Here is a 23071-nt window from a genome sequence, read left to right on the forward strand (position 1 = left end):
TATTGAAATTATAAGAGATTGGTATGAATTTTTTATGGGTATTTCACTAAATCTGAAGAACTTGGACAATTTTTTTTTTTCATTTTTAATTGTTGCAAGATTGTTTTCTAATCTTCAGTTTTTAATGTTTTATGTATTCATGAACGATTATCCAATTTTATTCACTAATGATTATAAATTCGGCATGTGGTAAAATATGTTTGAATATCAATTAAGTTATTGTAACTTCTCTACTTGTCAAGTACAAATTTACTCATTTACACAACCATGTCATGTGATGAATTGCAATTTCAAGTTGATTACTTTGTGTTAAGTAATTGTAGTTAAGTTTTCTGCATTATTGGTTTATGATTACAATTGTAGTTAATCTTTTTAACTCTTCATTGTATTCTATTCATTTCCAATTACAAGTGTATTCATTTCTGATTATAGTTGACTTATTAATTTATGATTACACTATACATAATTATTTCATTGGCTTTCTACAGATGGAATAAACCAAAAGGATTAAAGGAAGAATGAAGTGGATATTGTCCAAAAAGCACACCCGCAACAACATATTCATTTATAATTATAATCATAGTGAATTATTGTTATCTTTGGATTGTAACTTATTCACTTATTATTACAATAATCATATATTATATACAGTTGTAGTTTATTTCTTTTCTATATTGCCTTTTATTTAATTATGATTTCAACTGTATTAAAAAATACAACAAACTTATTCCTTTACGATTACGGATATATTCATAAATATATGAATCCAACTTTGACATATTTATTTATGAATATAGCAGTCATGGATATCATTTACCAATGAATAAAAACCAATTATCATATTTATATTATACAAAAGTAGGTTTTCTCCGTATATGAAAAAATCAAGTGATTTAGATATAATATGATTTGAATTTCAATGGATAGAAAAAAAGTCATAGTTTTAATATATTTTTAGATAGAATTTATTCAATTTAATTGTTTTGTATTAATAAAAAATGTAAGTTGATATAAATGACTGCAACATTAAAGGAGGTTATCATTCAGTGGCGAATCTAGAACCAAAAACCACGTGGTTCCTTATGTAAATAAGACAAAAAAAATGAAAGTGTAAAAAATACTAGCAATGATGGGTCGGGTTGTATAACCAAATTATTTAAACATCAGTTCAATAGTTATAATAAAATTCTTACAATTGAACCCTATGAGGTCTTATAGCTTGAAACATTGTCACAATTGCATCGTTACTAATACCTTTTAAAACATTTTTTTCAATATACGACACTAAACTATCACTCAAAAATTGATCACTCATTTTGTTGCGTATATCAGTCTTTATCAACTTCATTGCTGAAAATGCGCGTTCTACACTTGCTGTTGCTACGGGTAAGATCAATGCAAGTTTCATAAGAAGGTAAATCTTAGGAAATATTATATGCTTCTTTTCTTCAACCATTTTTTTGGCAAGGTCTCCAATACTCTTCAAATCATGAAATCGTTCATCTTGTCGTACATCTTTAATGTAATTTCCAAGTTCCACTTCAAGAACTCGAAGATCGTATTCTGTTGGAAACTCTTCCGGATAAAGTGAAGCCATTTTCATTATTTTTTCTAAATCAAAGGCTTTGAAAGATTCACTTGGGCACAAACAAGCAATACAAAGAAGTAAATTCGTGTTTGCTTCATTAAAGCGATGGTTTAGCTCTTGAAGTTGCATATCAATCACCTCCTTAAATACATCAACTTGATAATGGTGCAAGTTATTAACGTTAAAAATAATATATACATATATATGTATATATATATATATATATATATATATATATATATATATATATATATATATATAACTAACGATAAAACACAATAAATTTATAAATCAATGTGGTAGTTGGTAATAAGAAACATTACTAACCTGTGAACCTTTGCGACGACTGTATCCATTAAAATATTCATCTTCCAAATCCACAACTTTAACTTTGTTTTTAGCACAAAACAACGTAACTTTCTCTAAAAGTGGTTCCCATCCTATATCCCTAATTTCTTGAATTGCTTTTTTTGAACTACTAACTTGATTCATGGCATTTATGATATCTTGGTCTTTTCTTTGTAGTATTGTATTTAAATGATCTGTCACTCCCAAGATATCAATCATCAAATGTAGACAAAACACAAAATCAAACGATTTTAACCACTTTAAGATGCGAATTGCTTCAGCTCTACGATCACTATCACTATCAAATTCACCAAGGTCTTCAAGTACATCACAAATGGAAGCATATATGGTTTGGATATTTAATAAAGATGCAAAATGAGAACCCCATCGAGTATCAGACGGTCGTTTAATACCGACTTCTTGATTCAAACCAGTACCACTCTCAAGCTCACCTAAAATAAACCACATAAAAATTAATTAGTCGAATAATTAGCATAAACAAATGAAAATAAACCATACCTCCAGCTAATGCTTCCATAACTTTATCTGCTTGTTTTTTTCTTAACTTAGCTCGTCGTTTGTAAGAAGATCCAATAATATTTAACAGCCGAGAAACCACATCAAAAAAATCATTAACCGTCTTGTGATTCTTTGCAACAAACACTAAGGCTAACTGTAATTGGTGAGCAAAACAATGAACAAAGTGTGCAGATTTTGTTTCATTCATAATCAAAGTCTTCAATCCATTGAATGCACCACTCATATTACTAGCACCATCATAGCCTTGTCCTCTAATCCTACTAGGACTCAAATTTTGTTTTGAAAGCATATCATAAATGGTAGCCTTTAGTGACAAAGCTGAAGTGTCATTAACATTTCTAAGGCCAACAAACCTTTCTACAACTTCACCTTTTCTATTGACAAACCGCAAAACCAATGCCATTTGTTCTTTACATGACACATCACGTGACTCGTCTACTAAAATTGAAAAAAAATCATTTCCAAGCTCTCCCATAATAACATTTAAAATTACATCTGAACATGCTTGCACAATATCTTTCTGGATTTCACCGCATTTCATTTGAGCATTTTTTGGGGTATTCTTTAACACAACACGATCTACAACATCACATCGATCGGCTAACCACTGTAATAGTTCAAGAAAATTACCTTTATTATCTGAGTCTTCCTTCTCGTTATGACCACGAAATGCTAAACCTTGTCGGAGTAGGAACCTAACACAGTCAATTGAAGCATTCAAACGAGTACGATATTCTTTTTCTTGTAAAGTAGTTTGTTTCTCAAAAGCAGACGTGATGGATTGTCTTTGGTTCATCAAACTTTGACACTTTTGGACAGCAATAGTGTGTGGATTTCCTTCTTTGTGTTTATCTATTCCTGATTTCCTATTCCATGCTTTAAATCTAGATTTCACAAAATGATCTGATCCACCTTGATTTGGTATACTTGATTTAAATAGATAACAACACAAACAAAATGCAGCATCTTCTTTTATACTATATTCTAACCAATATTTATTATCATCAAACCAAGATTGAATAAATCTTCGAGGTTTACCTCCAAAATCACGTGGTGGAAACTTATGATTGAGAGGTTGGAAAGGTCCTTTTTGCAAGTATGCTCTTCTAATTTCATCTCTTTGGTTTACATGATAAAAATCTATACTTGGTCGTTCAAATGGATCAACAGGTAGTGCGTTTAAATCAACCTTCTTATACTTATGTTGTTGTTCATCATCTTCTTTCTTTTTATAAAACTTATGCAAAGACATTCTTGAATGTTGATGCTTTATTCTGAAATTGAATTATGAAATTGAATGTTATAAAAAGTACCAAACTAATAAGTAATAACCATTATCAATTTATCATTTATCAATCTTTTGTAGTTTTGTTATCAAATAGACTAATAGACAAATCACAAAGTCAAGACAATAAGTCAATAACAATATAACATTATAACATAAAAATCAAGACAATAGCAAACAAACAATGTTTTTATATCAAATACATTATACACAAAGAATTCTCAAAACTGTTAAGTGTTAAGACTTAACAAAAACAAATTAAGAATTCTGCAATCTAATCACTGATTTAGTGATAATGTAATATAAATCATGAAATCATACAAATATACAATCACTAATCAAACAAAGGGTTTTGATTTTGAATAAGAAAAAGCAAAGAATTCTGATTTCTAATATTGTATTGTAATACAAACCTCAATTCCTCAAACCTGAACAACAAATAGCAGTTGATCGATGAGTGATGCTGTGTGCGGCTGTGCCCTGTGGCCGATCAGAAATTTCCGTTAGGCAATAGCCGATAGGCTGCTACCGCCGGAGGGGAAGATGGGGACGACCGATTCGATTCCAATTTTCCAAACAGCGACGCTGCCGCGCTGCGTCTTTTCCTTTTTTTTTTTTATAATAAAAATAAAACAATTGATCAATTGGATTGGGCTACAGCTTAATAGATAATGGGCAAAAGATATGGACATTGATATAAAAAAAAACGGGCTTTGATGTCAAAGATAGGTCTTTTATAAAAAATAAGGTGGGTCCTTATTTTTTTTTTTATAAATACTTCATATATAAAATAAAAAAAAAGGCAGGTCCTAAGACCTACCTTCAATGTTACTACCTACGCCCCTGTTATCATTTAATTAAGTTGAGTATTTCATTAATCTACAGTAAAATTTCTATATTGCCCCTTAGAAAATGATTGACTCATAGTTATTCTTGCGTTCTCATTATAACCTCATTATAACCTCTTAGATATAATTGTTCTCAACCTTCCAACGTTCTCATTATAATCTCTCTCTCTTTCTCTCTCTCTCTCTCTCTCTATATATATATATATATATATATATATATATAAGTTTTTAGTTTATAAATTATATTTAGTAATATGTACTTATGTATATTTTAATTATATAATTTAAGTCTTAAGACACGCCCATATATTCTTTTAGTTTTACTTTAAAATATGGAGAATATGTTTTATTGATAAGTAAAAGTGGTGTAAGGTGATAAGGAAAATGAAATAGCATTATCATTTATGTCTTTCTTATTCGTATCACTACTAGAAAATTGGTGCAATAGCTACGGTACAATCCGTAGCTATTCCGTAGCTATAAGCGGATAGCTACGAAATTGCTACGGAAAATTGACTGTAGCATAATGGCCCGTGGCTAAATTATAGCTACGGATTAGCTACAAAATCACTACGGAATAGCTACAGAATATTTCGTAGCTACTATAGCTACGGAATAGCTACGGAATTAAATAGCTACGGATTTCCTACGGAATAGTTACGGCACTATATAGCTACGGAAGAAAATAGCTACGGAATAGCTACGGCTACAAATAGCTACGGAATAGCTACGGAACAAAATAGCTACATAATAGCTACGGAACAAAACAGCTACGGAATCGCTACGCAAGTAAATAGCTACGGAAATCCGTAGCGATTCCGTAGCTAACTTCGTTTTATTTAAAAAAAAAAAAAATTAAAAATTTCCAATTTTTTGTCAAATACCACATTAAATTCACATTTGTCCCAAATACCATATAAAATACACCAAAAAACGTCCGTCATACCAAGTTTGACTCATTCCAATCCATTATCCAAAATATCTTACAAAAGTAAGCACTAAACAAAACAAACAATATCAAATGTTTACAAACTAAATTGTTCCAAAATACTTATCAATTGTCCTCAGGTGGATTATCAGGGGGAGCACGGGGTTGATTTCCAGACATATTCACCATCCTCATAACCCTTTCCATTTGTTCTTTCATTTGTTGTTGTTGTTGTTCCATGGTAGAAACTTGTGCACGCAACCTATCAACCTAAAAAAATGGCAACACAATGCAATAGTTAAACAATATTAGCAATGTACTTTAGTTTATTATATCAATATTGTCAACATACTAATTAACGTTTAAACCATAACAACATACCTCTTGTTGTGTACTATCCGATTGGGTGGATTGGGTGGATTGGGAAGACGGTGTCCCAGTAATCACAAAATGTATATCTGATGCTCCTATGCCATAGATATCACCCTTCTTCTTTCCTTTTCTCCTAAGTTGAATTTCCTCCCATACCCTCGCATCATCTTTATGGTTTGAAGAGTCTTCTCCGTGTTTTTTGGCCATCTCCTGTAGATACATCTCCTACAAATTACCAAAAAAGTATCATTGTCATGTACAAAAATACTAAGACATCAAAATAGATAATAAATGATAAAAGATAAGTTACTTGTGCTTCTTTGGCAGTTAGTGAGCAATATTCGAGATTTTCATGATCTCCCGCAAAATATCTTTTTTTCGCCTTAGCTGTACCATGTGTCTTCATGAAAACATCAAATTGTGTGGGTGGTTTACCCAATACCTTTTCCTACATAAAAATACAAAGTATAGTTGATGTAGTTAGTGTTAAAAAAATAAGATAATAAAATTTATAATTATGATACTTACTAAGTTGTTACGGTGCTCGTCAAATCCTATACTACCCGCGGTGTGCCTAGCTGTCGACCCATTAGCATCTGCGACTTTGCGGTTCTGCTGAGCAATTTTTGAATTCTTTCTCCACTTATCTGTCGACCAATGCTGTGAAAAGAAAAAAAAATATAAGGATACTAATACAATAAGAGATTAAAATTCAACAAAATAGATAATAAAGTATCATATCCATTACATCACACAAACGTCGCCACACATTCTCCGGTACGCGCCCAGGGCAGTAGTCATGCATCCCTTCGTAGTAGGTACAATGACCTAAGGGGACGGGTTTCCCATCATTTCGTGCCATTTCCCCAGATTTAATCCTGATACGCTTCATTCGATCCTTGTATCTATCCTTAAGGACACACTTGAAGGCATCGAATATGTTACTATTCTCTAGTGAATTCCACCTGTACATGGTCTGTAAAAAAATAAAAAGTAAATCTAAAAATACAAAGTAAAAACAAATGAGTATAAGATACAATAATTTATATTTAATATATTGCCTTGAAACGCGAAAACATCTGCAAAAGGGCCTCATTGGGAATATCACTAAATCGGGGCCACGGATGATCCATATTCAGGATTTGGGTGTTGTGGTGTTTGTTGATAATACGAAGCCTCAGGTTGGTGCATGCTATCGATAACCATCTCCTCATATCTATGATAATCACTAAAATCATTATTAATGTGTTGAATTGTTTCAATATTCGAACTTGGACCCACGTGTTGAGGTGAAATTGGGTTTGAACATTGACCTATCTCTAGTGTTGGATATTTTTCTCCATGTAAATACCATTGTGTATAACCAATCATGAAGCCTCGGTTAACAAGATGGCTAAAAACTAATTCTCTCGGAAGGTAATAAATATTTTTGCATTTCGCACACGGACATCTAATTTCAAAAACTTCCACCCCTTCCTAATGATATGTTGGATGTTTGTTGCGTTCGCATAAGCAAAATCCAAAAACAAATTAACATAATGTGTCACACCCCGCTAAAGCGGAAACGCAAGGTATGACAGCGATAACGGTTTCAATGCAAAAGATAAAGATACATCACCATAGCAGTATTTAAAAGTTTACAACCCATAGCTTCAAAAGAAACAAAATACAAGTTTTTCAAAATAACATTGTTCAAAATATAGCTTCATAATAGCTTCAACACGATGCAACATGCTCTATGATGATGAATCTTTACATCCACTTACTAATTACTTCCTGAAAAGCATGTAAAACGAGCGTCAACTATGAAAATAGTTGGTGAGTATCACAAGTTTATAAAAATCGAGCGTACAATAAGGCTTTTCGTAAATACAAGTACATTGCTTCAATGATAAACAAGTTGATTGCTATTAATGAATACAAGTTTATTGCTATAACGAGAAACGAGTTTGTATGTGTATGAGCAAACAATGAGTCTCAACCAAACCTATGACTGAAGCCCTATCGAGATCTATGCTTATCGTTCCATAGATGAATATGGTATCATGCACTCCAGCGATTCGGGCGAGTGAGGAGTTGTCAATTCCTAATAGCGCTATCCATAACGACCATTGGCTCAAAGAGTTAATGGTTAGAGATAAGGGAAGGGCCTTAGTACGATAAGTCCTCATGTTCCGTGTTGCATAGACATACATAAAGAAACATAGCAATACAATAGCAATCATGTTTGATACAATTCAATTTAAATACAACATGCAAACAGTAGTTTTTCTGGACATGCTTTTCCACCCCAAAACATAAAAACCAAAAATAGGGGAGTGCGTGAATACTCACGATGTTTTGTGTAGACACAAGCGGTACTTCGAGATGCACCAACGTCTTACTACCGGGATCCTACGACATCAAACACACGCACTAGTGAGTTTCCATGTCGATATCTAATGCTAATATACTAAACTCTACATATAGGGAAATGCCAATTTATGTTTTAGTATTGGATTTTATATCAATTAGTTACACTTTTTCTGAAGTAATGAAATTCTATATATCGGGCGATTAATTACAACCTTGGAATATAAACTTTCCAAATTTTTAAGTCCTTATTACAACATAAATTCACGAAAATAGCATTCGAGGGATAAAAATTCTCAAACTTTTTATTTAACTGTTATTACACAATACTAAGTTGGGAAAATTATAAAAATGGATTTCCAAGCTGTTTAATTATATTTTATGATTTTTGAGCATTTATTTCAATAAAAATTGAAATAAATAGAAAACAGTTTCCAAAATTACCCAAACTTTTTATTTAATTTTTATTATACATAAATAGGCTGGGAAAAATATAAAAGATATTTTTCAGTGGGTATTTCTATTTTTCCTTGCTTTATTCCTTTAAATAGTCATTAATTAAAGAAATAATATTAAACAGTTAAAATAAATTACCATAAATTTTTGTAACATCATTTACAGTATAAATATCCTGGGAAAAATATCAAAAGTGGTTTTCATAATGTATAAACTGGTTTTGGGTATTTATGTATATTTAAGTGTATTTTAGTGCAATTAACTTTAGAAAATAGGAGAAAAATAGTTTACAGTAAAGAAAAATATTCAAAATTTTTATGTAACCTCCTACTCTATAATATTATATCCTGGTAAATTTTCATGAATTTTGGATAATCAGAACTATTTCTCCCATTTTTAGACCATTATAATTACCAAAAATTGGGAAAAATAGTAAAACATGATGGAAAATCTTGAAATTATTTTCTGGAGTCACCCATCACAGGTAAGGTATGCAAAAATTGTTAGATACAATTTTCACATCCTATAAAGTGGTTTTGTAATTTATCATGTCCTAAATAAAAGAAAATTAGAAATCATATGAAACAGTAACAAAAATTGCTGAAATTTGGTGAGGGGTCATTATTCCCCATAAGGATCATCCATGAATTTATTTAGGATTTATTGACCTCTGGAAGTATTTTATATGATTTATGCCCTTGGTTTTAGCAATAATTCTAATAAATCAAAGAAATAATAAAAGCTCTTGAAATTTTCCAGATTATCTCATGCATGCAAGGGCTTTCAAAAGGAAAAATGTAAAAAAATTTATTCAGAAGAGAAATCAGGGTAATGATTTCAAACAATTTAAGAAAAGTTGCATGCAATAATGCATGAAGTGTAAATGTGGCTGAAGTTCATGAATTTGTGTAGCCCATTCAGTGAGGTTTTAAGCCACGAAATTTCAACCATAATTCACTAGATATGTTAAGTTTCTAAGGTATTTTTCCTCAGATTTATGGTTGGGTTTAAAGCCATTGTTTAAGCAAGATAAAAATAGTGATCACAGAAAAAGAGCTGTATGCGCAACCTTTTTGTAAAATCTGCTAAAAATCGGATATTTAATATTTTACAGTGAGACCAGTTGGGTTTGAAAGTTAACTCGTGGAACTAACCAATACAAAAAAAATATCATGATTTGGTTTAGAAATGACTGAGTTATGACTGTTCAAAGTGGAACAAAGTAATCTGGCAGATTGCATGTTTGCTTGTGTGCATTATTAGGGTATTTCAACAAGATCATCATGCATGTCTTTGGTAAGGCCCGATTTCTAACACATGCATGGAATGAATGAGCATCCAAGATGTACTAGAAATGGTTTAAATGCTTTTTTTCATGCATGAACACAAAAGAAATGGAGAAGAACATGAAATATTAGGTTTTGATGTCACATGATCATATGTGCATCTTTTCCACTCCTTGCATGGGTTTGATCCCGGATTTTCACCATCTCTAACACATGCATTGTGTTATGGTGAGAATCTACAAACCACAAGGGGAGAATAAATATTTCTAGCCATGGAAAGGCATAGAATCCGAAAAGTAGAGAAGACTAAGAAGAAAAAGAGGTTTAACCATGAAACTATGGAAGAAGATGTTGTTGTTCACCTTGGTTTTGACCTTGAGAGAAGTAAGAACACTTCAAGGGCTTCACAATCTCGAAATTTTGCAGAGAAATGAGAGGATTTTCGTGAGTTTAGAGAGAGGGAAGAAGAGAGTGAAGTGTGTGAAGAGAGTGAAGTGAGAGAGTGAAGAGGGAAGAGGTGGAGTAAGGGTTTAAGCTTAATGATTGTGTTTTGGGGAACAGAGAGGGCATGGGGAGAGGTGATGGCCGGTTTTTGCATGCATTTTGGCCTCCTCTCTCCTAAATTTTAAACTTTATAAACTTCCCTCCTATATTTTATATAAAAACATTCATTTTTATAAAATGTTTATTAAGCAATTTGATTTATTTAAAAATCTTGTTTTCAACAAATAATTTATGATTAATACTTGTAATTTATATTTCTAGTTCATTGGTACGATTATCGAGTCTCTTTGTGTACATCCATTCTCTATTAGACAACAGTTCGATCTAAAACTACATTTAGATATAAAAAATGTTAAAACTTTAAACTAAACATGAAGTAATAGTGTAACATCTCATTTAATCTAATATATATAACTAATGATACATAAAAAGCCCATAAAAATTATTAACACAATACACATACATAATACACATATATAACTAATGATACATATATAACATCCCATTTAATCAAACATTTTTAACAAATTTATAAAATTAGCCTAACATTTCAACAAAATTAACATTTTTAACAAATTAAAGTTTACAACATTTTTTATATATCACATTTCAACAAAATTAACATTTTTAACAAATTAAAGTTCACAACATTTTTTATATATCACATTTCAACAAAATTAACATTTTTAACAAATTGAAATTAACCATATATTCAACCAAGCTATGAAATTAACCAAATATTCAACCAAATTAAATCTAAATCCTTAAATTCGACATCACATTCAACAAAACTTATTAGCATTATCAATGAATAAAGCATCTAAATTGTATACATAGTGTAATTTCAAAAAAAAAAAAAAAAAAAAAAACACTAGGGTTTTACCTTTTAGGGAAGAATCGAGCAAAAGGCCGAGAGAGAGAAGGGAAGTGCACCGGAGAAGAAAGCCGGCGACGGCAACGGTGAGAGCGGGAAGAATCGCCGGTGATTGTTGGAACGAGAGGGGGGGGGGGGGGGGAGAAGTTTGGTTCTTTCTTTTCTGGATCTGTTCGCTGACTGAAGGGGTGAAGGGGAGGGGGGAATTCGTGGGATATAAGGAAATAGAATGGATTTTAATTAAAAACAATAGCTACCAATTTGCTACGGCCCAGCTTCGGAATTTGCTACGGATTAGCTACGGACCGGTTTAGCGACGATTTAGCTACCGATTAGCTACGGCCTGCCAAAAAAAAACGTGGGTGGGATTCGAACTCGGGTTGCATACGTACAATGCCACTAACTTACCAACCGGCCGGGCATGCCGCATCCATACCAACATGCATGACTATTCTATTTAAACATATCTTTATATATATTAAAAGAGAAACTTGATGACATAATCTTCAACAATCAGGACCATTCATTGTATTTTCTTGATTAATTTCAACCATTGGATCATTTTGATGATGTCATATAAAATAAAATAAAATTAATATTAATTAAATTAAGTTGACTAAGTTTGGAAAGTTGAAAACTTATTAATGGTGATTGAAATTTTTAATTGGAATCTATACAAGTGAAATAAATGTCAGTATAATTATCAAAATATAAATATGGTTCCTTCCTTTTTAAAATCAAGTAATTTGTATATACCTTTCATAATTATAGAATTTGAAATCAAAGAATTCAAAATAGTATGATATGAATCACAATATTTATTTCTTCATATCCTTTCCAAAATCGTTGTTCAAAATTATGTTAAGTATATATTCTCATTCAGTTGTTATCACAATTTCGTGAAATTTGGACTTTACAACATCACGTTCGAATACCAGCTTCATAAGGTTAGCAATTTTTTTGATTTACTTATTAATTTCTTACTTTTGATTATAGTTTATGTGTTCAGTATATATATATATATATATATATATATATATATATATATCAGTGACATATTAATGGGTTTTTGATAAACGGATTTTCTATTCTCTCTCTCTCTCTCTCGTGTTTGGATTGGATTAAGTAAAATTTAGTTTAATTGATTATATGTTAATTGGATTGGATTATGTGTTTGGATTGGATGAAAAAATAAATAAAGAAAAGTAAAAATATAGTAGCTTCCAGAAGGGTTTAGTGTCTATATATTAAAAGAAAAACTTGATGACATCACCTTCAACAATCAGGACCATTAATTGTGTTTCCTTGATTAATTTCAACCATTGGATCATTTTGATGATGTCATCATAAAATAAAATAAAATTAATATTAATTAAATTAAGCTGACTACGTTTGGAAAGTTGAAAACTTATTAATGGCGACTGGAAAATTTAATTGGAATGTATTGAAGTGAAATAAACGTCAACATAATTGTCAAAACATAAATATGGTTCCTTCCTTTTTAAAATCAACTAATTTTTATATACCTTTCATAATTATAGAATTTGAAATCAAAGAATTGAAAATAGTATAATATGAATCACAATATTAATTTCTTCATATCCTTTCGAAAATCGTTGTTCAAAATTATGTATAAGTATAATCTCATTCATTTGTTAATTGTTATCATAATTTCGTGAAATCTGGACTTTGCAGCATCACATTCGAATAACAGCTTCATAAGGTTAGCATTTTTTTTATTTACTGATTAATTTCTTACATTTGATTATAGTTTATGTGTTTAGTATATGTATCAATGACTTATTAGTGAGTTTTTGACAAACAATCCAAAGGTAAAAAAAAGTATATGTTCAGTATATTCTTGCTGTAAAAACTACTTTTAATTGGAATGATTTGTATATTCTTTAATATATATGTGTATGTGTTTCTCAATCAGCATATGCATTTTTGTCCAAAGGTAAAAACAAGGCAAATGTAATTTTGATATTGCAATATTATACATACTTGTTGTAAAATGACCTATTTACCTTTGTTGTGTGTGTTTGTGTATGTGTGTGTGTGTGTGTTTGGATTAGATTATGTGATTGTATTAGATGATGTAAATTTCAATTTAATTAGTTATGTGTTTGGATTTGATTATGTGTTTGGATCGGATGAAAATAGAAATAAAGAAAAGTAAAAGTGGAGTACCTTCTCAAAAAGTTTAGTGTTTACATATATTATTTCTTCAAAATGACTTATTTACCCGTGCAATAAAAACTACTTTTTTGGGAATGATTCATATATTTCTTTAATATATGTTTGTGTTTGTGTTTCTCAATCAGCATATGGTTTTTTGTCCAAAGGTAAAAAAAAGGCAATGTACTTTTGATATTGTCTTATTATACATACTTGCTGTAAAATGATTTGTTTACATTAAAATGATAATGCAGGTGTTATCATCCTCCTACGTATGGAAAATATCAAAACTTGGGGTGGTAAGAATATTTTTTTTCATTATACATGTTCATGTCATTACATTAATATTTTATTTATTAGATAAATTAATTTATAACTTTAATTGTTATTTACAGGTCAGCCTCAAGTAGGTAACTGTTTGTTTCGGTCAAGATTGCATATTAATGATGACATGTCTCACATTTCAAAATTCAAAAAAACATACGTCATTTATCATTAATTAATATTTTAATGTTTGTTTTTCCTTATTCTTAATCATTAATTATTTATATTGTTTAAATTCTTCATTTTTTTTCTTCTTATATGTAGTATTGTTGATATGGATTTGAATATTAAGGGGATGTTTGGATTAGTTTTTTAGCTTATTGCTTATAGCTTATTTGTGGTGGGAATAAGCAATAAGCAATAAGCATGGGGAGGAATGCTTAATAAAATTAGTTTATTTAGCCTAATAAGTTGGATTTTATCCAAACACTAAAATTAGCTTATTGTGGGAATAAACAATAAGCACCTCTTTTTTTCCTATCCAAACACCCCCTAAGTCTTCCATTAGTACTACACAACTTAACACTAATACTGTTGTGGCTAAGGTAGAAGATTACTACCTCCATTTTCCAATCAAGAACATTGATGATATTCCAGATTACAATAAGGTATACTTAACAGTATTAATATTTTTCCATTAATTTTATAAATTTACAGCGCATAACACAATGAATATATATTATTTTTTTTATATATTTTTATATATTTTTTTATAAAATAGGAAATTAGTTTGTCCATCATTGCTACTATCATCGGTTTTGATTTAAATGAAGACTGGTATTCTTTTTATTGTTGTGACTGTTCAAAAAAATTAAGTAAGAATGATGATGAAACCAATGCTGAACCATTTAATTGTGATGGTTGTGGTGGAGTTTCTGATGTTTACAGCAAGTAAGTTCATAATTTTACATTTGTAAAATTCTTGTGTCATTAATCTATATTCGAATGTTTCCAATTTTATTTCATTGTCCATTAAAGTGTCAATTTATAATTTTTAGGGTAGGAGTCGTAATTCGTGTTCAATATGAAACTGAGTCTGCTTCTTTTGTATTGTTTGATCGTCATGTTAAAAATGTTATTCACCAGGGTAATAAGTGGCTGATGGAAAAAATATCAATGGTAGCGTTAATTTTTTTAATCGTCAACTCATCTCTTATTTTGTTTTATGATATTAATTTTTTTAATATATGTATTAAAGAATTGAATAAATTCATTTTAACCCATTAATGCATCCAATTCTTTTTAACATAAAAATTTGTCTACAAATATGTTCTTCAACGAGTTATACTTTTTTCATGTGTTCCCTCGTGTTTAACGCATGTTATAATCTAATATATATTAAAAGAGAAACCTGGTGACATCACCTTCAACAATCAGGATCATTCATTGTGTTTCATTGATTAATTTCAATAATTGGATCATTTTGATGATGTCATCATAAAATTAAAATTAAATTAATATTAACTAAAATAATCTGACTACTTTATGAAAAGTTGAAAACTTATTAATGGTGACTGAAATTTTTAATTGGAATGTATTGAAGTGAAATAAATGTCAACATATTTATCAAAACATAAATATGGTTCCTTCCTTTTTAAAATCAAGTAATTTGTATATATCTTTCATAATTATAGAATTTGAAATCAAAGAATTCAAAATAGTATGATATGAATCATAATATTAATTTGTTCATATCCTTTCCAAAATCGTTGTTCAAAATTATGTATAAGTATAATCTCATTTAGTTGTTATCACAATTTCATGAAATCAGGACTTTGCAGCATCACGTTCGAATACCAGCTTCATAAGGTTAACATTTTTTTTTGATTTATTGATTAATTTCTTACATTTGATTATAATTTATGTGTTCAATATATGTATCAGTGGCTTATTAGTGAGTTTTTGATAAACGGATTTTCTATTCTCACACACTCTCTCTCCTTCTCTCTCTCTGTATGTGTGTGTGTTTGTGATTGTGTGCTTGTGTGTGTTTGGATTGGATTCTATGTTTGGATTAGATGAAGTAAAATTCAGTTTAATTAGTTCTGTGTTAATTGAATTGGATTATATGTTTGGATTGAATGAAAAAAAAAAAGTAAAAATAGAGTACCTTCTCGAAGGGTTTAGTGTCTATATATATTAAAAGAGAAACTTGATGACATCACATTCAACAATCAGGACCATTAATTTTGTTTGCTTAATTAATTTTAATCATTGAATCATTTTGATGATGCCATAATAAAATAAAATAAAATTAATATTAACTAAATTAAGTTGACTACGTTTGGGAAGTTGAAAACTTATTAATAGTGATTGAAATTTTTAATTGGGATGTATTGAAGTGAAATAAATGTTAAAATAATTGTCAAAACATAAATATGGTTCATTCCTTTTTTAAATCAAGTAATTTGTATTTACCTTTCATAATTATAGAATTTGAAATCAAAGAATTCAAAATAGTATGATAATGAATATATGTATGAATTTTTTTTATATATTATTTATTTATTTATGAAATATGAAATTGGTTTGTCCATCATTGTTACTGTCATCAGTTTTAATTTTGACGAATGTTGGTATTCTTTTTATTGTCGTGACTATTTAAAAAAAGTAAGTAAGAATGATGGTGATACTAATGTTGAACCATTTACTTGTGACTGTTGTGGTGGAGTTTTTGAAGTTTATAGCAAGTAAGTTCATAATTTTATGTTTGTAAAGTTCTTGTGCCATTAATTTATATTTGAATGTTTCCAATTTTATTTCATTGTCCATTAAAGTGTCATTTTATAATTTTACGGCGATGGTCGTAATTCGTGTTCAATATGAATATGAGTCTGCTTCTTTTGTATTGATTGACCATCATGTTAAAGATGTTATTCACCATGCTAATTAGTGGTTGATGGAAAAGATATCAAATGTAGGGTAAATTTTTTAATCGTCAACTCATCTCTTATTTTGTTTTATGATATTAAGTTTGTTTAATATATGTATTGAAGAATTGAAAAAATTCATTTTAACCCATTACTGCATCCAATTCTTTTTAATATAAAAAGTTGTCCACATATATGGCATTCAACGATTTATACTTTTTTGTATGTTCCTCGCGTTTAACGCGGGTTATAATCTAGTTATTATTATTATTATTATTATTATTATTATTATTATTATTATTATTATTATTTTCGTGGGATGAATATAACAAGGAAATAAAATGGATTTTAATTAAAAAAAATAGCTACCGATTTGCTACGGCACAGGTTCGGAATCTGCTACGGCACAGGTTCGGACACGTTTAGTGACGGTTTAGCTACCGATTAGCTACGGCGTGCAAAAAAAAAAACGTGGGTGGGATTCGAACTCGGGTTGCCTACGTACAATACCACAAACTTACCAATCAGCCGGGCATGCCACATCCATACTAACATGCTTGACTATTCTATTTAAACATCTTCTTATTCTTATTATTCTTATTATTCTTATTATTATTATTATTATTATTATTATTATTATTATTTCTGTTATTATTATTATTATTATTATTATTATTATTATTATTATTATTATTATTATTATTATTATTATTTCCGTTAGAATTCCGTAGTTAGTCCGTAGCTAATTAGCTACGGATAATTCTTATTTTCGACATTTCGGGCACCAAAAGTCGTTTTTTCCGCTTCGTTTTTTTCACACCTCTATTATACATGATTATCTATATTTTCTAAAACTTTTAGCTATTAATGTCATTCATAAAGTCGTGTGCCCATACGGGATCCATTACACGTTTAATGGTTTTAAACTCTAATGCTTATCATCTACGTTCACATATAAATACTCACAAAAACGTATACATACACATATACACATACATATATACCACAACTCATTCATGTCTACAAACATAAATCCATCACAAGTTGGTGAAAAATATAGTCATTATATTGTTAAACCGTTAAACGAGTACTTATTAAACGAGTACTTGATCCCGAAGGTGCGCAATACTTTATGAATGATATTAATAGCTAAAAGTTGGTGAAACTAGATATAATCACGTATAATAGAGGTGTGAAAAAAACGAAGCGGAAAAAACGACGTTTGGTGCCCGAAAAACTGAAAATAAGAATTATCCATAGCTAATCCGTAGCGAATTAGCTACAGACTAGCTACGGATAATTCTTATTTTTAGTTTTTCGGGCACCAAACGTTGTTTTTTCCGCTTCGTTTTTTTCACACCTCTATTATACATGATTATCCCTATTTTCACCAACTTATAGCTATTAATATCATTCATAAAGTTGTGTGCACATATGAGATCCATTACTCGTTTAATGGTTTAACACGCTTATGATCTACGTTCACATATAAATACGCACAAACACGTATACACACACACATACACGTACACATATACCACAACTCTTTCATGTATGTAAATATACATATACAAAAATAAATTCATCACAATTTGGTGAAAAGTATAGTAATTACATTGTTAAAACTATGAAACGAATACTTGATCACGAAGGTCCACACGACTTTATGAATGCTATTAATATCTATAAGTTGGTGAAAGTATAGATAATGATGTATAGTAGAAGTGTAAAAAAAAACGAAGCGAAAAAAACGACGTTTGGTGCCCGAAAAATAGAAAATAAAAAAAATCCGTAGCTAATCCGTAGCTAATTAGCTACGGAGTTGCTACGGATTTTATTATTTTTGATTTTCCGGGCATTAAACATCGTTTTTTTCTCTTCGTTTTTATCCCACCTCTATTATACACGATTATTTTTATTTTCAACAACTTATAGTCATTAATAGTGTTGATACAGTCGTTTGCACCTTCGAGATCCTTTATTCATTTAATGGTTTAATATTATATCCGTAGCTATTTCGTAGCCATTTTGTAGCTAAGTAGCTACGGAATAGCTACGGGTTAACATCCGTAACTATGCCGTAGCTATTCCGAAGCTAATTAGCTACAGAATGGCTACGGAGTAGCATCCGTAGTGATGTCGTAGCTATCCCGTAGCTAATTAGCTATGGAATACCTACGGAATTAAATCCGTAGTTATGCCGTAGCTATTCTGTAGCTATTCCGTTACTAAATTAGGGCGTCAAATTCTGTAGCTAATTAGCTACGGAAATTTTCCGTAGCTATTATCCGTAGGAAAACACCCTTTTTTCTAGTAGTGATATTATAGGTAAAAAGAAAAACTAGAAAATGAAAATAAAAGTATATTTAAATTTTCTTATACATAATTACATAATATAATAGCATTTGCAAACAAAAGCATACCGAAAATAAAAACAAAAGATAAGAGTTTGATCAACTTTTTAAAAGTAATCAATACAATAAGATCTAAGATAGAAAAACACATGTATTAAAAACCCACTTAAAATACGGTATTTTTGCCAACTTCCCATACACATAAAAACAAAACCAACGCAAATTAATCACAACACTTTCTTGCATGTTACAGAAGAATAGGGTTTAACCATAATTAACCATTTGCCTATTAGGTCAATACCATTAACAAGAGAAAAAGTCAAAAAAGCGTTGGTCTTGCGTACGATCGGAGAAGCTTGATGTACAAGCAGTCATAGAATGATGATTAACATTGCTTGTAGGTGCTTCCCTGTGTTGCAAAATCCCAGTAGGTTGAAGTGGGAAAAGATCCAAAGTTTCTTGTTGAATGTTGTTGTCGTTGACCATCTTTGGTTTGATCGGATTATTACCTCCGACAAGGGTTCCAGCACCGGAAGACAGTTTAGGTTTGACAGCCCGAGATGACCTTCTCTTAATGGTGGTGGTGGCACTTGGTATTAGCACCTTCGGATAGAACCCTAGGTGATCACTTTGTGGGATATAGCATTGCCCATATACAACTGTAGAAACAATTCAAATAAAAATTATTAAAATAAAAGGATAGTTTATATAATAAAAAGTCAATCAAAAGAAAAGACTGATGCATGGTTCTGAAAGAAACAGTACTATAGATGGTGATTTCTTTTATATAAATCAAATCTACATATGTTTTCTTACTCGATATTAGTACCAAAAACCGTCAGTAAACAAGATAAAACTCTACCAATTTGCAACCAGACGACAAATTCAATGGTCAATAATACAACATGTGACACATTTAACCATCTTTCTATCATTTCTACCAATACACATTTACGCAACATATATTATATAAGCATAAACGATTTTGATACAAATCTAGCTACATCAAACACTCAAACCTTAGGAATTGTGGTCGAAAATATATACCTTACATTATTTTTAATATGATAAGGGTAGATGTGGAGGTACACTCAAATAATTGTGAAGTACAGTCTTGGGAAAACAACACAAAGAAATGTCAGAGGAATTGTGGAAATTATTTGACAAAGATTGACAAAGCTTATGAGCAAATTAAAGCCCATAAACAAACAAAAATCAGAAACCTTTGGATTACATTTACAGTACAAAACTAACAGATGAATTGAGACAGTCAGACACACACTTAATGTTTTACAAGTACTACTTTGTTGCATGAAAACTGCCTACTGTTCCTTTTGACTACCAATTTTTCAAATGATTTTTTTAAGAAAAAATAAATTATGTTTTATTTCAGGATAATGGTAATGTACAATATTTTTTATCATTATATAAATTCTACTGATTTATAAATTATATTTTTAGTAATATTTATTGAGATAAATTATCAGTTCAAGAACAAATTTTAAGTTTTGTAAATTTGAACCATTGGAAATGATAAATTTATTTCAATAAAAATGACAAGCTGCATATATATATATATATATATATATATATATATATATATATATATATATATATATATATATATATATATATATATATATATATATATATATATATATTGAATAACAGCAAAATAAATAGCATAACGAACTAGCAAGTTGCTAGTTACATTTTAAATAAAAGAATATAAATTAAAATAGTTTGTGATATCAGATAGTTAGAAAATTATGATGCATTTATTGGTAAAGAGAAAATAAGGTTTCACTTATTTTTGGAAAATATACTTTTGGAAAGGTCTTCCAGTTGTGATAAACCCAAAGTTTAGACCAAATTTCCAATAATATCTTTTTGTAAAAAGAGTTTAAACATTAAAAATATATAGTGAAAGTATCTTGCATTTTTTTCCATTTAGTTTTTTTTTTTTTTTTTTTTTTTTTTTTTTTTTTTTTTTATATCATATAAAACTGTTCCTTGAAAGTAGATACGTATACTTAATTAATGTATACTTAACTAATGGTATTACTAAATTTTAATTGAATGCAATAATTTTAGTTTTAATTCATTAACTTGTATGTGTATCATGTATTATAGATAGAAACCAAAGAATCAATGTTGTAGGATAGCATATATTTAGTATTTATAATCTTAGTATATATAAGTCTGAACTTTAGAATAGATAATTATAATCTAGGTAAAGCTTTCTTTTAACACTTTAATACTTTACAGTTTTTATTAACATTTATATAGTTTAAATAAACTAAAAAATATTTTAGTTGATTTCAAGGATTATAAAAGAAAACATGTATATTAAATGTAGATTAATTTTATCGTATAAAGATATTAACAAATGCTTAGAATAAATTCAAGATTCGTAAATGCCAACTATGTTTCTACTTTGATACCAGTACTATGGCTGCAGCAGATACGATCTTGAAAAGGGAAACCTTTATAAAATCCAACATTTAATTATATACGAAAACTAGAAATACACGAAAACACGCATTACAACATCAACTATAAGAAGAAAATACGAACCATTGGGATGATAGGGTACCGGAAAGACAGCCGCCGGTTGGTGCAGGTGGTGGTGATGATGAAGGTATTGATGAAAGTAAGAGAGATGATCTTGTTTTTGCTTCTGCCTTTGCCTTGCCTTGTGATTTTGAAACCAATAGAAGACATTTTTACCTTCAATGTGTCCATATGTCCTTAATCTGCTTGTGATTTCTTGAATCTGATCGGCCGTTGGTGTTCTCACCCCTTGCCTATACAAATTCTCCAGCATTATTATTTGTTCTTTCGTCGGATTCCACCTGCACGGCGCTGCTGTCCCGGAGGTTTCCCTTCCGGCTACCTCCGTTGTTGCCTCCGAGCTGCTACTGTTACCTTCCATGATCAGAGGTGGATAGAGAGTTGGAGACTGTTTGGTTTCTTTAGCTTTTACTGTTTGCATGGGCTTTACGAAATATCAACTCTTTTATAAAGGAAACGAGAGAGCGAATTATCATCTAGGTCTAGATTTTAGGTTTATAATAAAATAAATACACCCCTCGGAGTTTTACCTATTATGATTTATCCCCCTCTGTTTTTTCTTTTAAATGTTAGAATATATATAGTTCCAATGTCTTTTCCATGTGGGTCTTCTAATAAGATTTTGTTTGTTTTTTGTGAGACAAAATGTCTCGCACATCATATCTGTAGATCTCTGCAGTAGAAGAGGTGGATCAAACGTTTGCAGTCTGAAAAAAAAAGACTATTTGTTTTTTAACATTTGCGGACTACTAAAATAAATTGAAATATAAATAAACTGATTTTTTTAAACGTTAAAGTAATTTTTTAATATTTTTATGACTTTGTTATATATATTTAGCGAATCTAAATCAACTTCTATGTATTCTTGTATAAAAATAAAAATAAAAATAAAAATGGTATAAATTAACGTATATATTTGATAAAAACCAACAACTTTGGTTGTAAAGTTATAATTAAACATTATAATTAGTGATCAAAAAATTTGATATATAAATAGACGGAAATAAACTTGGATTTTTTCAATTAAATCTATTAAAAACGTACCATAAATATTTTCTAAAGAAATTGACGATACTGTATTAAATAATACTTTATAAAATTTGGCAAAAAAATATAAGATTATATTATGATTTTTTTTTATATTTATATAAACAACTTCAACGACTATTATTGTAATAAATCTTTATTTACAAATTTGTCAAAAATACATGTTTGTACCGTCGAAAGGTTTTTTTTTTTTTAAAGTTTTGTAATTTTTTTTTTCAAATTGTTTATCATTAATAAAGTTGGAAAAAATATAAATTAAAAAAAAAACTTAAAAAAAATAAAGATATATATGTTTTTTTAGGCTAAAAGATGTCTGAAGATATTAGAAGACTCTAGTTCACAT

General features: G+C 29.6%; 2 protein-coding genes across 2 annotated transcripts; both read right to left on the minus strand.

Moving 5' to 3' along the window:
- Positions 1-1189: 1189 nt before the first annotated feature.
- On the minus strand, positions 1190-3728 carry LOC145046865 (uncharacterized). The gene is made up of 3 exons (XM_078995123.1): positions 2456-3728; positions 1916-2388; positions 1190-1729 (listed from the first exon to the last, which is right to left on the minus strand). Exons 1-3 carry the CDS (start codon positions 3726-3728, stop codon positions 1190-1192), a joined length of 2286 nt encoding a protein of 761 aa, XP_078851249.1.
- A 15579-nt stretch (positions 3729-19307) lies between these two features.
- LOC144998260 (WUSCHEL-related homeobox 2-like) lies at positions 19308-22080 on the minus strand. Its single transcript, XM_078958058.1, has 2 exons — positions 21685-22080; positions 19308-19766 (listed from the first exon to the last, which is right to left on the minus strand). The coding sequence occupies exons 1-2, from the start codon at positions 22040-22042 to the stop codon at positions 19411-19413; spliced, it is 714 nt and encodes a 237-aa protein (XP_078814184.1). The 5' UTR covers positions 22043-22080; the 3' UTR covers positions 19308-19410.
- Positions 22081-23071: the final 991 nt, after the last annotated feature.

Source organism: Lactuca saligna, chromosome 5 (assembly GCF_052625555.1).
Source record: "Lactuca saligna cultivar CGN05327 chromosome 5, ASM5262555v1, whole genome shotgun sequence".
Classification (NCBI taxonomy): domain Eukaryota; kingdom Viridiplantae; phylum Streptophyta; class Magnoliopsida; order Asterales; family Asteraceae; genus Lactuca; species Lactuca saligna.

What these genes read in the sequence shown, in the direction of transcription:
- LOC145046865 (XM_078995123.1), bottom strand. Translation starts at nt 3,728, where the DNA reads ATGTCTTTGCATAAGTTTTATAAAAAGAAAGAAGATGATGAACAACAA. An exon ending in TATGGAAGCATTAGCTGGAG is followed by an intron (nt 2,389 to 2,455) that starts GTATGGTTTATT and finishes GGTTTATTTTAG; the next exon opens with GTGAGCTTGAGAGTGGTACT. An exon ending in GTCGTCGCAAAGGTTCACAG is followed by an intron (nt 1,730 to 1,915) that starts GTTAGTAATGTT and finishes GATGTATTTAAG; the next exon opens with GAGGTGATTGATATGCAACT.
- LOC144998260 (XM_078958058.1), bottom strand. Translation starts at nt 22,042, where the DNA reads ATGGAAGGTAACAGTAGCAGCTCGGAGGCAACAACGGAGGTAGCCGGA. An exon ending in GGTACCCTATCATCCCAATG is followed by an intron (nt 19,767 to 21,684) that starts GTTCGTATTTTC and finishes TTGTTTCTACAG; the next exon opens with TTGTATATGGGCAATGCTAT.